The 15,036-nt window shown below is 37.6% G+C and overlaps 1 protein-coding gene across 1 annotated transcript in view; it reads right to left on the reverse strand.

Annotated features, from left to right (window-relative positions):
• The window catches only part of LOC308198926 (uncharacterized protein), a 35,410-nt gene that overhangs the window by 2,478 nt on the left and 17,896 nt on the right, over positions 1 to 15,036 (reverse strand). Inside the window, exons 2-5 of the mRNA XM_080602189.1 lie at positions 5,787 to 5,912; positions 4,908 to 4,999; positions 4,485 to 4,682; positions 714 to 1,424 (exon numbers count right to left, since the gene is read on the reverse strand). Coding sequence (XP_080458315.1) covers positions 1,309 to 1,424; positions 4,485 to 4,682; positions 4,908 to 4,999; positions 5,787 to 5,836 — 456 coding nt within the window. The 5' untranslated portion in view covers positions 5,837 to 5,912 and the 3' untranslated portion in view covers positions 714 to 1,308. The remainder of the gene's footprint in view (positions 1 to 713; positions 1,425 to 4,484; positions 4,683 to 4,907; positions 5,000 to 5,786; positions 5,913 to 15,036) is intronic.

Consider the following 15,036-nt stretch of genomic DNA (forward strand, 5'->3'; position numbering starts at 1 on the left):
AGGTGCATTATGCAGGCTTCAAACCCTAGTAGCAGGTCTGAAGAACCCAAGTACTATTTTACACCTTAAAAATAAAACCCTATTATTTGTAAGCCAGCCCTGTGATTTTTTATTTATTTTTTTGTAGTTTTAAAGCTCAAACAAACTTTAAATAAAGAAATATCTCAATATTACATTTAATTTCTCATTCAGTACCCGGTGAGGATCAGACTCAAAAAGATGGCAAGGAATGTCACTAGCCCTGTATATTTATAAATGTTAATGGTATTACACACATACTGATACAGGTTTTTCGTTATAGACCTATCTACCTATATATACATACAATAAATGCTTGCTTAGCAGAGACTTAGAAGGGAATGCTTGTGGTTTTGTCTTACTCCAAAGGAGCCTGACTGTCAATGTTTTCTGAGTGTTTGCAAGATAGGTAAAGTATCTATGTAGATAACAGCATGCCCTTATTTTAGGAACACCAGGGCAGCAGGAGTTTATATAACTGAATTCGTAGGACACCATATGACCAAGTTAAGAGCTGTTTCTCCCCCAAAAGTCCTGAAATAGATCATAATGCACCACAGAAAGGACTCTGGGAAAGGGTAAAACAAAATAGTCTGCAATTTAACCAGATCATCGCTTCACTATCAAACTGTCACCTAATTACGGACTTCAGGAAAGAAATAACATGGTTGCCTGGGAGAGAGGAGTTTCATTACCTTATATGAAAGAAGAGTTTCTTCAGATTCCTCTTCACCCAAGATTGGAGCCTTTGCTAATCTTTTTAAAACTTGCAACACAGGGATTTTAGCAGTAAAGCTTTATCAGCACCATACTGAAACTTGGCACAAAATCATTACCATGTCTCCATTTGTGCCAACTACCCTCACAGTGGGGCTATCCTGCAACAGAAAGAAAAAGCAGTAACTGCAGTTACACCGTTACAGCTTTTCCTTCTAAACCCACTAGACATTATTTCCTCCTCCTGACGCAGCCAGGGACTAGCAGGTCTCTTTTCCCACAAACCAGGACTACCAGCAGCCCCTCGCACTTCAGCTGTTCTGTGAAGTACCTGTTCCTCAGCAGCTCTGTGAAGATGACTCTATACAGTGATGTAAACACAATAATGACATCTAACACACCAGTTCCCGTTACCAGGCTATGTGTGTACCACCATCCCATTCCTACTTTTTGCCCTCAGCTACATTTTGGAAGTGTCTCTACAATACCTATCTGAAGACAGAAGAATATTGTCCTTGCCATCCCTACTCTGCAGGTGACTTGCTTAATCACAGAAGGACTTTTCTGGCTTATTCAAGGAGTGTGTGGTAAAATCAAGTATCCAACAGATCTCCAAAATCTTAGGTCACTGCTTTCATCACACGGACCATTACTTCTCCTGTCAGATGAAACTTCCAGTCCACCTTCACCTATGAAATAAAAAGCAAAATTGGATTCTACAACCCTTTAAAATATTTCATATTACATCACAATCATTTAATTTACCTCAGACCTATGTCTAGAAGAATCAAGGCTTTTGTGTGATATTGATTGCAAGTTCAATGAAGGAAGCATACAATGAAGAATATTGGAGCTGAATCTTACTATCCTAAATCAAGGAAAGCGAAATACCCACTGAAGGCCCCCAAGGAGCTTTGTTTAATTATGGACTACAGAATTTGGGTCACAGTGACACATAAATGGCAAAAATTCAGCCACTTCATACTTCAGCCACACTCCCTGGACACTGGCTGTCTCTTCGCACACACTTTCAGCACAGCACACAGCAGTGCTTACCAGGACCCATCACCAGCAACAAGCATCCAAAAAATCACCATCTCTAAGGCCAGCCCCCAAAGCCGGTGACATCCAGCAGCCTGTGGCAGCAATTAGAAAGCTGGCAGCTGCAGAACAGCTCTCACTCATCCCACCTCATCTCCAAAACCCATTAACTCTACCACAAACAAGAACAAATGAATGACTGAAGTATATTTTACAATACACCTCAAAACAAGCCAAGGATACGCCACTTGCCACAACGCTATGCCTGTAGCAGAGTACTTTCCTGAGCGTCCAAAGAAAACCTGAGCAACCAAGTATTTGAAGCGAGCCTAATGGTACCTTGAAACAGCAGTAACTTTCAGGAAAAGAATGGCTGTTGTAATACAAAATTTTGTGCCAGAAACTACAAAAAAGGCCTTTACAACTGCCACATATAGAAAAAGCAAAGGGACAGCACCGCTTCCAGCTGCTCTGCACAGAAATCACTGGTAAGAACGGCATGGTGTAAAACTAAAGGAACGTCTATCAATGCTTAACTGCATTTCTTCTGAATACGAATAAGCACCACGCTGGTGATTTCTGAATTTTTGGAGAGCACTAGTTTTGTGTAAAACCTATGTGTATTAACCACAGGTCTTTGTTACATTCACAGACTGCTATGTGCATGGTCTTGTTTGCATGTTGTTTATTCAAATCGCAAGCATGCAATGCTTGCATGCAATACTAAAGATGCATATTTAGATGTTTCTCTTTGTCAAATGTAGTCCTCTACCTCTGCCCTGCATTGGAGAAGTAAAATAGTTTATTGAACACTAGTCTTACAGCCAGAAAACCCAGGGCCAACCACTAGTATCCTATTTGATGCTGCAGAAGTCCTCAAAGACCACGTACTTCAGCTGCCCTTCTACAGTATTCCCTACCTCCACAAAGCACTGTGAAAATAAACACATGAATGATTGATAGGTGCTCACTTATTATGGGGTTAAAGGTCATATGAGGCAGAAAGAAAATTAACATATTCAAAGAAAGGATTACAGCCTGCTTCATAGTTTTTCACCAGCTAGGGTAACACAGAAGTTACACAAAGAGTTATGATTCCTATTAAAAAAAAAAAAAGTGACATCCAAGATACAAAGAAAAAAAATCTTGCTGCCATACACTATAAGTATTGAAAAAAATGTGTTTTTTTTAATTCATTCAATAAAATTCACTATTGGAATTAGAGATCCACAAGTCCCAGGTAAATAGATGTGCCACTGAAACAACTACTCCTGCTGCATTTGTACGTTAATAAGTTCCCCTGACTGCTTACGGGTGACATGAGGGAGCAATTCTGCATGAGGCTAACAAGGGTGGCAGTGATGAAGCCATGCAATATCACAGCCCTTCAATCGTTTGGAAATTCATCCCACTCCATTCTGATTTCTCCTCTGCACAACGTCACCACTTCGGGGATACAGTCCTCTTGGCAAGCACCATCAGATCCATAAACTTCGCAGAGTAGTGAATTGCTGTTGCTGTTTCTAGGTTAACATTGACAAGAACTAACAGAGTCTTCAAAAATATCATAAACTTTGTTTTAGAGCTGACACACAATTGCTACATAGTGCATTACAGGATCATGCACAGAGCTGTACGAGCAGATCCAGCACTGCTCAGATAGATGGGGTTTGTCATCCTCTAAACCTTACCTCTAACAGGAAGGGGGTGGGGAGAAGAAGGGGAATGGAGAGAGAGAGAAAATGAAAGGGCGAAAAAGACCTACTACTAGAAATGCCTTAGACTATAGTATTTCTTGTACAGATCTGACCTGTGCTATGTACAGCAATGTAACCTTGAAAAAAATATCAGTAAATAACCTAGAATACTTTATAAGTGAACAACACAACAGCACCGCTCTGCACTGTCATCTGGGACACTCAGTTTCATTCATCATTATGGTCTCCCGTCTCTCTCCCCAAGTCAATTGGGATTCAAACTGCAGTGGAGAACAGCTCATTCATCCACGGGGGAAAGCAGCATGCTTCACATTGCTAAGGAGTTTCCTGTGATTCTCAGTGCCAAAGTACATTATCGTTTCATTGTGACTCTCAGAAAATGAGAGGGCATTTTTTAAGCCCCTTTAACATTTGTTTCTATTAGAAACACAGTGGAAGAGTGATCCAGGCTGCTAACAGATCTCCCAGCACTAGCATGTGCATTCTATTTGCAAGCTTAACTCTGCAACAAACTCTGGAGCCCACTAGAATGGAATTACATCCATGATGAAGTACATTTAATCTATCACAGATTACCAATGGAAAATTGAAAAGTAGTTGGTGGGGCCTTTGAAGGGAGTCACATAAAGGCCTCCTCCTCAAAAAAGGCCATGTAGGCATCTTCAAGAAATAGCGGATGGGAAAGTATTCGCCAGGAACAAGGAAGAAAAAATTGCAGCCTTCAAGCAGTGGCATTGACTTTATTCAATAGGGGAGAAAAAAAAAAAAAAAAAAAGAATAAACATATATCGTCAAACAAGAAGAAAACCTCAGTACAACACAAATAAGTTGTATTTCAGATGATTTCACTGTGATCATAAAAGTGATATGTAGCAGTAATAGTTGCTAAAAAGGTTGTTCTCCAAAGCAATCTGGCTTGGTCAAAATGCAGAACATTTCTCTAGCACGTCCTACTCACAAAAATAATTACCAGAATAACTGAAGACAAACCATCATTGTAAAAGTCTTTTTCTTTTCTTCCTTGGAAGTTATTAATCAAAACCTCCAGCGAATGGCAGCCAGCCAGCGATGGATTCTGCAGCATCTGCTCTGGCTCCGTTTCACAGGGGCTGCAGCACACACCTTTCACAGTGCGACAGGGTTGATGCAGCTGATTTAGTCTCCTGTTATCAGCTGCCACTCCCTGACCTAGGTAAGAGAATATTTGGTTTTACACAATCAGACATTTGCTTAATCACTGAAGTTTTGTGTATAGAGCCTGCATGTGATATTCAAAATTGTTAGCATGGCTCCTGTATCTGTATCAGTCAGCATAGCAGAGCTATTTAATACCATTGCTCATGTTAACAAACTACTACTATTGTAATCAACAATGAAATCTCCATTTTAAAAAATCCCACCACCCCCATCCACCTTTTTTTTTCACCGACTTGCAGAAGACGAGGTATAAACAGAGCAAGGACAGTGGAGTTAGTGCTGCCACCTTTTGGTCTCCTGTAACAGTGCTAGAGAAAAAAAAAGGGAACTTCATTACATTAAAATTAAGTGTATTGAAAACTTTATCATAAGTTGTAAGCACAACAGGGAACACTTTTCACATGATGTTTTTGGACTCCAATGCCCATGTATATTATAAAAAATTGAAGCAAAGGGTTTCTTTATACTGTTTCTCAAATTAGTTCTATTTATGCAACTTAAAGATTTTGAGGAAAATCAAAGATTATAAAAACTTGAGCTTTAATTCTAAGCACAAGTGATTTGTAGTAAAGTACCTTTGAATAAGCAAAATTCAACTATTTACTTTTTGTGGAAGCAAAAAGAATGGGAATGATCAAGGAAAGGAAAGGAAAATTAGTTGCTAAAATAAAGTCTATTTTACACAGTAAAATTGGAAGAGCTTCCAGAGGAATTTGAAATATGCTTACTAGTGAGTTATATGTATTTTAATGCTGATTTTACATATATATACACACACACATACATATACACATATAATATTTTGTTTCTACTTCTAAGCTGTGCTCTTCTGTAAGCCTATACAAAAGGACAAATCAGATGACACTCAAATCTAAGTTTGCACAAATTGTTAAACGAGCCTCCATCTCACATGGTTAGCAATGTAATGCATAAAACCGTCCGGTGCAGCCAGGCAGCTGCAAACTGCAGGCACCAAAAGAAATCCTGGCAAATCCTGGGCAACTAGGCACTGCTTTCTCTTGCCCATTTTCTGTGCAACTCAATTAATTGCTGTTATTTGTACAAAGAATGGTTTAGGTAAGGTAAAGAAGGTACCTGGTAAAGTAAATCAGCAAAGGAGTAGAAATGAAATACAGCCAGGCCATAAAATGGACTGCTGTCCTCGTGGTGCTGTTCAGTACCTAACAGCTCATCTTCAGCAGGACAAGCTTCTACAAACTCCTAAGAAAAGAAAAAAAATGGCATTTTAGACTATTTTTAAAAATCCATACTTAAATCTGAGGAGAAAAGATTCCTGCCACAAGAAATATTACCATATTAATTCACAATTTGGGGGGTGATTAGAGGGACCTCTTCCATTGGCTCAAACGAATTCACAACGTGGCTGTGCGCTGCCGCTGACAAACCAGGCCACATTTACCTTGCTGGTGCACACAATCAGTACCTTACGGGGCCAGGACAAGTTTGCCCTTTTCCTGAGATACTCCCAGCTGTAAACAGGCACTTGATGTTTCCAGCAGAGTACTCTTCCTTAGGCCACAGTGGAACATGAAGATACCCAGCTGGTGGGCTTAAATGCCCACGCTCTCCTCCACAGCCTCATTTTCTAAAGGGCTATGCTGGCAGTCGGCATCGAAATGATCCTGAAGTGTTGAGACCTCAAAACATTCCCCAGGCAAAGACGATGCTGCCAGGGACACACACACTTTACAGTCACAGAAATTAATAGTAATGGAGATTAACCTAATTCAAAGAGTAAAACAACACTGCTTCCACCAGTGATCTCAGCAACAGATCATCTCAAACCATCTGCAGGGCCAAAGGATAATCCATTTACATTGCTTTCACAGCATTAGAAAGGGCAAACGTAAAGCAGTGGAACAAACAATACAGTCCAATACAGACCAAGTAGATTTCCCTGTAAGTTTCTCTAATTTTCTTCATTTCAATCTTCTCAAGGTACAATTTGAATATGGTCCTAAAAATATTCCTTTGATACCTGATCAAATTATTTTAGTAAACTTTTGAGTCTTAGAGCATGATAGAACTCTGCTAAAAATCCGTAAGTCCTCTTAAATGCATTGTAAAGACAATCTCCCTACACTGCTCCCTGATTTTCTATGAATATTTTTCTTTATGGGGCAGTGTAAAAAAAAAACAAACTTGCATTTCATACAGTGTTTACAGAATCTCCTGAATTGCTGAAATTAAAGACAGACCAATACCTTGGCAGAAATGTTGTGACTTCATACATGAAACATATTTCATTTCTACATCTTCAGAAATAACTACTATAAAAACTGGTTTACTAACTTGAAAATATTCCAGAAAAAAAAATGCATTTGTAATAACTAACAATTGAGCACATAGAAGAACAGAAGAGCCAAATGAGGAGAACTGAATTAAAAGGCATTTTATAAGAGTTATGTTAACTAATTTACTCCCTGCTGCAATCATAATAATTTCTTTTTCACTTTTTGGATTTGTCACCTTTTTATTCCCAAAGCTTGCTTGAAAAAACAGTCAACAGCTTATGTCATTTTTTTTTCTTTTTAAAGTAATTTGAAAAAACTGAACCAGTAAAAAGCCAGCAATGTTAACCAGAGACAGATATTTAAATTAATTGTCTTTGTATTTATTATACATGCAGATGAAGACAGAAAGACTATCGCACCATTTTAACAGTTTCCCCTCCACTCTCCATGTTGTGTAGCTATTTTTACAAAGTGGATTTTGGTGATTTGGGAATATGTATCTATATTTTGGTAGGTAGTCTTTTTCAAAAGAGACTGAAAGCAAGCTACATAAATGCTAGCATTCACAATCATGTCAGTGTTGTGTCATTCTCCCTCTTCCCCCCCCCACCAAAAAAAAAACCTCTTAATTTCATTTGATTAATCATCGTAACTTAAAATATTAATGAATTTCTTTTCAAATCATTTGAAGTTTACAATAACCACAGAACAGGCAATGATCATTGTTATTTACACTATTGCTTTTGACCATAAGCATTTCAAAGAGAGAGAAGGAAATATGGCAAAAACTGCCCTCTTGTCTGCAGTATTTACATGCTTTACATAGTTTAAAAATATGTGGCTTATTAATGACTGATTTTTCAGCCTCTCCAATAAGCTTTTTATTAACATGACAGTCCTTTACTTGCAAGTGTCAAGCAATTTCATACTGTGCATGTATCCTTTATGATGTTTAATATAAAAGATAGTACAGTATTTATATCCCTCACAATAAGAGAATGGATTGTTTTAAGGTTATACAGCCCAGTTGTGATAAAGAAAGAAGGAACCTTACAAAATGATAAATATTTTCATTAAAAAACTTTAAAACTAAAAGTTCAAAGATATGTTCTCCTCTCTTATATCTTGTCAAAACATGACTTAGGACCCAAAACTAATCTACTTTCAATTTTATTCCATATTTCAGTGCTGTCATAGTACTCAGCAGAGAGTATTGGAATACGATCATTTTTTATTTTGTTGATGTTACCGACAGCTTTATTTCACAAAGCAATCTTATACTATGTCTACCACTGGCAGGTCACAAAGGTCAAATAGTCTATCCTTACAGGTAGAGAGCTTATTAAATGGCATGTCTATTAAACCCAATGGACAACATAAAGAAATATTTCAGCAAAATATTTTTAACATAGTTCAGTGAAGACAGTCAAAAGGGTATTAAATAATTTGTAATTATTTTTTTTTTACAAACATCTTCAAAATTATGCTTCATACAAAGCATTTCAAACAGACACTAGGAGAAAGACCTGCAAAAAGATGAACTTTGACTGCACAAACATTTACTTTGTCTTATGCATTTAAAACTGCACACTCAGAGCACATTTAGAGGTAGGTGGTTTAACAGAGATAAGTTTCTGCTTTCTAGGACTGTAACTTAATTTAATGTTCAAATTAAAGTTATCGTGAAATTCATACTATACATTCTCCAGCAGTATTTGTATATGTGCTTTACATACCAACCTGCATCATCATAGAGTAATTCTTCAGAAGCAATACATCTTAGCTAATTCGTTTTAAAATGACATAACTAATCACAAAATGGTTTGGGGAAAAATTCAATTACATAAATCAGAAAGGCACTCAAAATCTTCATACAGTATCTTGTAAAATCTGTAAAATGCACATTTTTAACCAAGAGGGTGTAGGCTTTGGAAGACCAAAATATTTATAAACACATAATTGTGATTTTATCTCTCTTTCTGGCATCATTTCATTATTTCACTATTTGCCAGTTATCTATCATATGTTGAATCTTGCTATTTCAATATTTGTATTTGCATGACTGCATTTGCAAAGGGATAATAAAATAAAGACATCTTTGGATTGGGAAACCTATACATTCAGATGTCCTTCTTCAGACTTAATCCTTACTGTCCAATCAAATAAAGCATTCCTATCGAATTTCTCAATCAGACACAGTTATTTCTGTATAGGTAAAATTCTGAATGCTGTTATGCAGACTCTGTGGACTCGCACAGACTTTATCTCATAAAGTACTTGGTCCACTGTTGCCAGAAGATTCGCCCAGTCAGATAATTAATAAGATACAGAAACATAAAACATGAGTTGTTAAAGTTCACAATTACCTTCCCTCACAGCTCCATTCTAAATGCACTGTCCTTGCTTTAACACATAGTAAATCATCTACCTAAATGTATTTGCACCCAATCATTTTTTAAAGTCACAATCTTTGTAGTGTCAACTTGTCAAGGGTCAAAGGGAAGAACAGGCAAGATTCCCAAATCAATCTGCTTGTAGAAACTGTCTCATTTCATTTCAAATTACCTGCTGTGGCTGAAGCAGGCTATGGACAAACTGCCTTCCTCCATAAACCATGACAGCACAGGTCGAACTTATGTGATCATTCATAAGGGGCAAGTCACGCCGGGTCTGTCATTAACTACTTTTAAACTGCTGTGCAGGGTTAAGTGATCTTGCAGGGCAGCAGCAGATATAAATACTATTTGGACAGTTTAATGTCAGGCGACAACTCCTCTGGGATTAAAAGCGTGTAACCCAATAGTAGTGTTATCGATATAAGGATTAAGGTACTTTGGGAATGTTTCTTGTAGTCACAACTTTTATGCATTTTGCATGCTATTAAGGTATCAGATGCATAATATAACAGCCCTTAAAAGGCTCTCTCAAATATTAACAGCAATGCCCGCTGCCTTCTGTGTAAACGTCCTCCATCGTTTTAGTTTCACCCTTGTGTAAGTGCCCAATCCAGGAGAGGACACTGCTAATCTACGCACATAAATACATTGCAGCCACCGCAGCACGTCGGGCTGTGTGACTCACGGGCAAGGGGAAGAGCTCAGAACCAACGCTCCCCAAAGCCATTCTGGCAGTTACAACAAAAGTCCATGTTAAACAAGGTACTTAGGCGGATGCCCACTTTCAAACACAGGAGTGGACCTATTAATGGAGCCTGCCACAGAGCCGATAGGCATATACAAATAAAATTTTAAAAAATCAGCCACAGCATGCAGCGTGCAGGCACGGACCCACCGCCATCACTGCTACAACTTGCCCACATAGAGAAAAGCCACAGTTTCCCAAAGTTCATAACTTTTTTAATTCAGACAAAAATATCACAGCAACAATGAAAAGACAAATCAATAATGTCCAAAATATATCTACAAGAGTATGCTAGTTCAAAGCAAATAAACATAGGAATGTTAAAATGTGCAAAAAACATTGCCCATTTTCCACTAAGTTCATACCTGAAAAAAAGAATGCTTCCTGCTGAAACTTTTCAAACAGCTACGTCAAATTTCTGCCCAGTGCCTTTAGTTTAAGAGTTATTCACAGCTGAAAGGAAATGTATGACAACGTTGCTGCTACGCTGTGTTAATAATGTCACTCAAAGTAATGGAGTTCTGGCTGTGGCATTGTATTTTAGCCCTTCTGGAGAAGATACCATCTTTTTTGGAAATCTACTAGCACATAACGAATACTGACATAAAGTGAAATAATAATCCAAACTTATCCCTCTGATTAAGGCGATTTGCATAATTCACTGTTAAATTATTAACAGATTACAGATAAAGGAAAGGACAAGAGGAAGAAAACAAGATACTGACCTGTGTTTGTGAATCACAGACATACACTGTGTAAGCAGTGCAGATAATAAAATATTTCCAGATATTCTGTTTACTTCATATCTGACAATCAAAAAAAAAAGGAGAAAAAAACACCACAAAGGACTATTCTTGAATACTACTCTAGGCAAATGTTTAATGTAAAGAACACAATGTCAATGCTTACAAGCACAAAGAATGTACTTTAGGACTACAGCTTGCGTTCAAGGTGTTTCAGGTCACTATTTTCTAGTGTGGAGTCTTTGGGCAATCTCCCAAATATACATATATTTTCCCTCTTCTGTAGTGATCCTTGTGACAGCTACCGTTCTTTTGGCTAAGTGGAACTATGCTGGCTTCAAATTGTTTTAGCCAATAATTTTGTTATTTAGTAAATCTACTCCAACAAAATCTCTTGAGTTCATAAGCAACACATACTTACTATCAAAAAGACTATGCCCTGTAAGATGCATTAAAAAAAAAAAAAAAAAAAAGATTTATTAATTTATACCACTTTTTGTCCTTTAGATGGCATCACATAAGAAAACTCTTCTACCTTTCAGTTCTATGGTGGCTGCCTGCAGTATTTAACTCTGCAGTACAAGCTTATCAATATCAAAATAGTAAGTATGCAGATCCTCAATATTTTCTGTATACATCATCAAACAAGTAAATAAAAACTAAATCTGTACATGCTGGACAAACAGGTGACTCAGTTACCACTTTTCCATGCGTCCAAAATTAAACATTTATAACCATACTTCATAGTAAATATGTGATTCAACTTACAGTCTTTTAAAGGTATTCTTTCAGATCTAGTAATTGCACACTTCAAATTAACAGCATTTAAGACTGAGTGAAACTTGCCATTTTTACCCTCTAAAAATATCCATTGTAACAAATGGAGGTTTTGAGTCAAAGAATTTCAGGATTTTTTTTGTATGGCAATGTATTACTAGATATTAAACACCTTTTCAGGATGCAAAGATTTTGTAAATAAATACATTTATTTTATATTATTACTTCTGAGCTAGCACTATGGCAGAAAAAAAATATGAATCAATTTACGCAGTAACAAAATGGTTTTCAGCCTGTGGCATGGTATGGCACATAGTTTACATGTATTACACAGACACCTATGCTGTCACTGCAAAATGTTTAGAAGACTAAAAGAGTAGATGGTTGGTCAAAACCTCCAGGTCAAAAAGGGCAGAGTAATAAAAAACAAAATGAAAGACAAGGGAGAGAAAGTTTGTTTGTTTAAAGGTCATATTTCTCAGAGAAAGAAAAGAAAAATAAGCTTTGCACCATTTGCGAATTACATCTATAACTACTTGAAACAAGCTCTAATGCCATCATTAAAGATGAAGAAACTGAACAGAAAGACAAATCCTGGATTACCTTTGACCTATCTGCAACAGCTGATTTATTGGAAAAGTAGTGAGCAGCTTCTTCATGTGTCCCTTTCTACAGTTTCCTAACCTCAGTAGCAGAGGGAGGCTAAGGACAATTTGTGTTTATCAGGATTTTTCCCTAAGCAGGATGAAAATCACACTTAAACACACTCCACTAATAGAGCTTCCCTCTTTTCTGAGCTTTTTGTAGTGCTATGAAGAAAACAATTTACCAGGTTCACTGCATTTCTTCAACTACTGGGAGCTATTTTGGCAGACTTATTCATGATGCTGAAACAGGGTTCCCTTTTCCTTACCTAGGGCTGAAAAATGTAACATCTAGAGCTGGTCAGCTTCTCCTTGATCACCTGAAAAGAAATTTATCATATTCTTGGCAAGTAATTATTGATAAAAATTCCTCAATGCTATCTTTAAAATTATTTTAAATTAAAAAGTACAAAAACAGTAGAAAGGATAACTAGCTAACTATGTATAAAATATATATATAATTAAATGGGATTATTTATATACTAAAACATCTGAGTTGCCTCCAACTAAACTCAAAAGCACTACCTGAAAGTTATCATTTCTGTTATGAAATCCTCCCCTTGAACCATAAACTATGGAGCAAAAGAATAACATCCAGTGTCATGGTGATACAGAAAACAAACTACCCTGTTCCCATAGGGATACAATGATTAGCTTAACCTACAGACACCTTGCAGCATTGCCTAGTTGGAGGAAATCATTGAAGCAGTCAGATCAAACCAGAATCGCCAAAAAAAATCCCTCTAAAAATCCTTGAATTGATAACAGTATGCTCTGAATTAGCATCAAACTTGTGCAGATGCAAGGCAAGTTTCAGAGAATACACTGAAACAACGGTCGGCAATTGCACTGAATAATAATCTATTACAGGAATCTTCATGACCCCTCCATGAATGCCATCAGTCTGTAACTCCTGAGGGCTCATTCTTTGCCACATCTTTTCTTTAACAAGGAATGATTACAGGATACAACAAGTTTCAAACCTATCCATATGCAGATGTCAGCAAGCTATGTACCTTGTTAGCGAATGGGAACAAGTACAGTCACTTCGATAACACAGTATTCAATTACAATGAATATTTGAATTAAAAACAGATGGCACAAGCTTGATTGAAGAATCAAGTTGCTTGGCAGCAGAGTGCAATAGGAACAAATGCCTGACATGAATTTTAGTAATAAAAATTATTCCCTTAAAAGGATACTGAAAGGCAACTTCATGAAAACTCCCAAGTCGCCCTGGTATTTCTTGGACAATACCTTCCACATTGAACAAAAACAACAACAAAGCATCTTAGAACACAACTGTTTTCCCATTTGTTGGCAGGGAAAACATCTGTTGACCATTTCGTAAAACTGCCGTAAGATTTTCATTCAAACTGCAAAAGGCTGAAGTTGATTACTTTCAAGGAACAAGCCAGTCTTTATGCTCTCTCAAAAAAAATATTTGGAAAGATGCAATGGAGATCAGAATCTGGAGCCTCTATGGTCAGAAATGGAGGAGGAGGAGCTGCTCCCCAGCCCTTGGCACCTTCGCCCGCTGCTACATCTGCCCTGCTAAGTGCTGCTGCCAGGCAGGTAAAACTTAATTCCGAGGTGATTTAAACGACTTCCACTCTCCAGACTGCTACGAGATCGGCTATCAAAAAACTCTCTGGTGAGTCACCAGGGCTAACTAAGCCTCCAAAGCCCATCCTCCCCTGCGGTCCACACATCATCTATTGCAAACCAAAATGAGACACTGCAGAAGAATGTGACGCCAAAAGAAAACTTCCCTCCCTGAAGTCAGGCCCTAGCGAGAAAAGCAGGGGCAGAATGCCCGTTACAGGAGTCAGGACTAAAACATTTGCTTCCCGGAGGTGGGCTGGGTGCTGCTGCCCTCCTCGTTTGCCACGGGCTGCACTTTGTGCCTCACAGGCAGCTTCAGGCATGTGCACCAGGATGCAAGCAGATCAGGATGCAGGCCCCTAACCCTAGCCAAGGGATGACACATTGGCACTTTAGATGTTTCATGTAGCTGCGCGGATTAAACAAAGTGACACTGAAGGTTAAACAAGCTTTACAAAATAAAATCTACTGCCACAATAGGAAAAGCAAGTAAACACTGCAAAACTGAATAACAGCCAATTTTCCTCCACTTAGTGTTTTCCAAAACCATTGTTTATATCCTCATGCTAGAGCTTTCCTTGTTTAATAAACTCATTTAGTTAAACCATTGCAGACCCATGCACAGGCCTTATTTTTGTTTTGACAGGCTGGGTAACGGTGAATTACAGTTATGAATCACATTTATTTTTAATAAAACAAACCTTGAACCTTCCAAAAGTAGGAGCACACACCAGAAGATTTTTGAGGTAACTAAAAAACCATTCCGTTCAGCATCTACACAGAGTAGGTTCCTTTACAACACAGCAGAGATTAGCCAGCCCAAGGGAACTGTTCCTAAAAATAGTAGGTTATATAAATTGATGTTTCAAAACTACATGCTGCAATGAAAAAGAAAATTTCAAACACTGATGTAATTATGGACAAGAAGTTAACCAGAATATTTTTCTTTGATCAGTTTAACATGACAGATACTGAACTCTTGGTCCTTGTGTGTTTGGAGCCATCCAGAATTCATCGGATTTTTTTTTTCTTTGTATATAAAAAAAAAATTTGCATTTCCACTAATTGGGATGCCAAGGTACTTTTCATGACACATTAAACAAATATTTACTTAAGTCATTCAATTATGTCTCAGAGTCACCCCAGATAAGAGATTTCTCCTAGCCAACAATGTTTTCAA

The sequence above is a fragment of the Anser brachyrhynchus genome (genome assembly GCF_964034855.1).
Source record: "Anser brachyrhynchus genome assembly, chromosome: 8".
Classification (NCBI taxonomy): Eukaryota; Metazoa; Chordata; class Aves; order Anseriformes; family Anatidae; genus Anser; species Anser brachyrhynchus.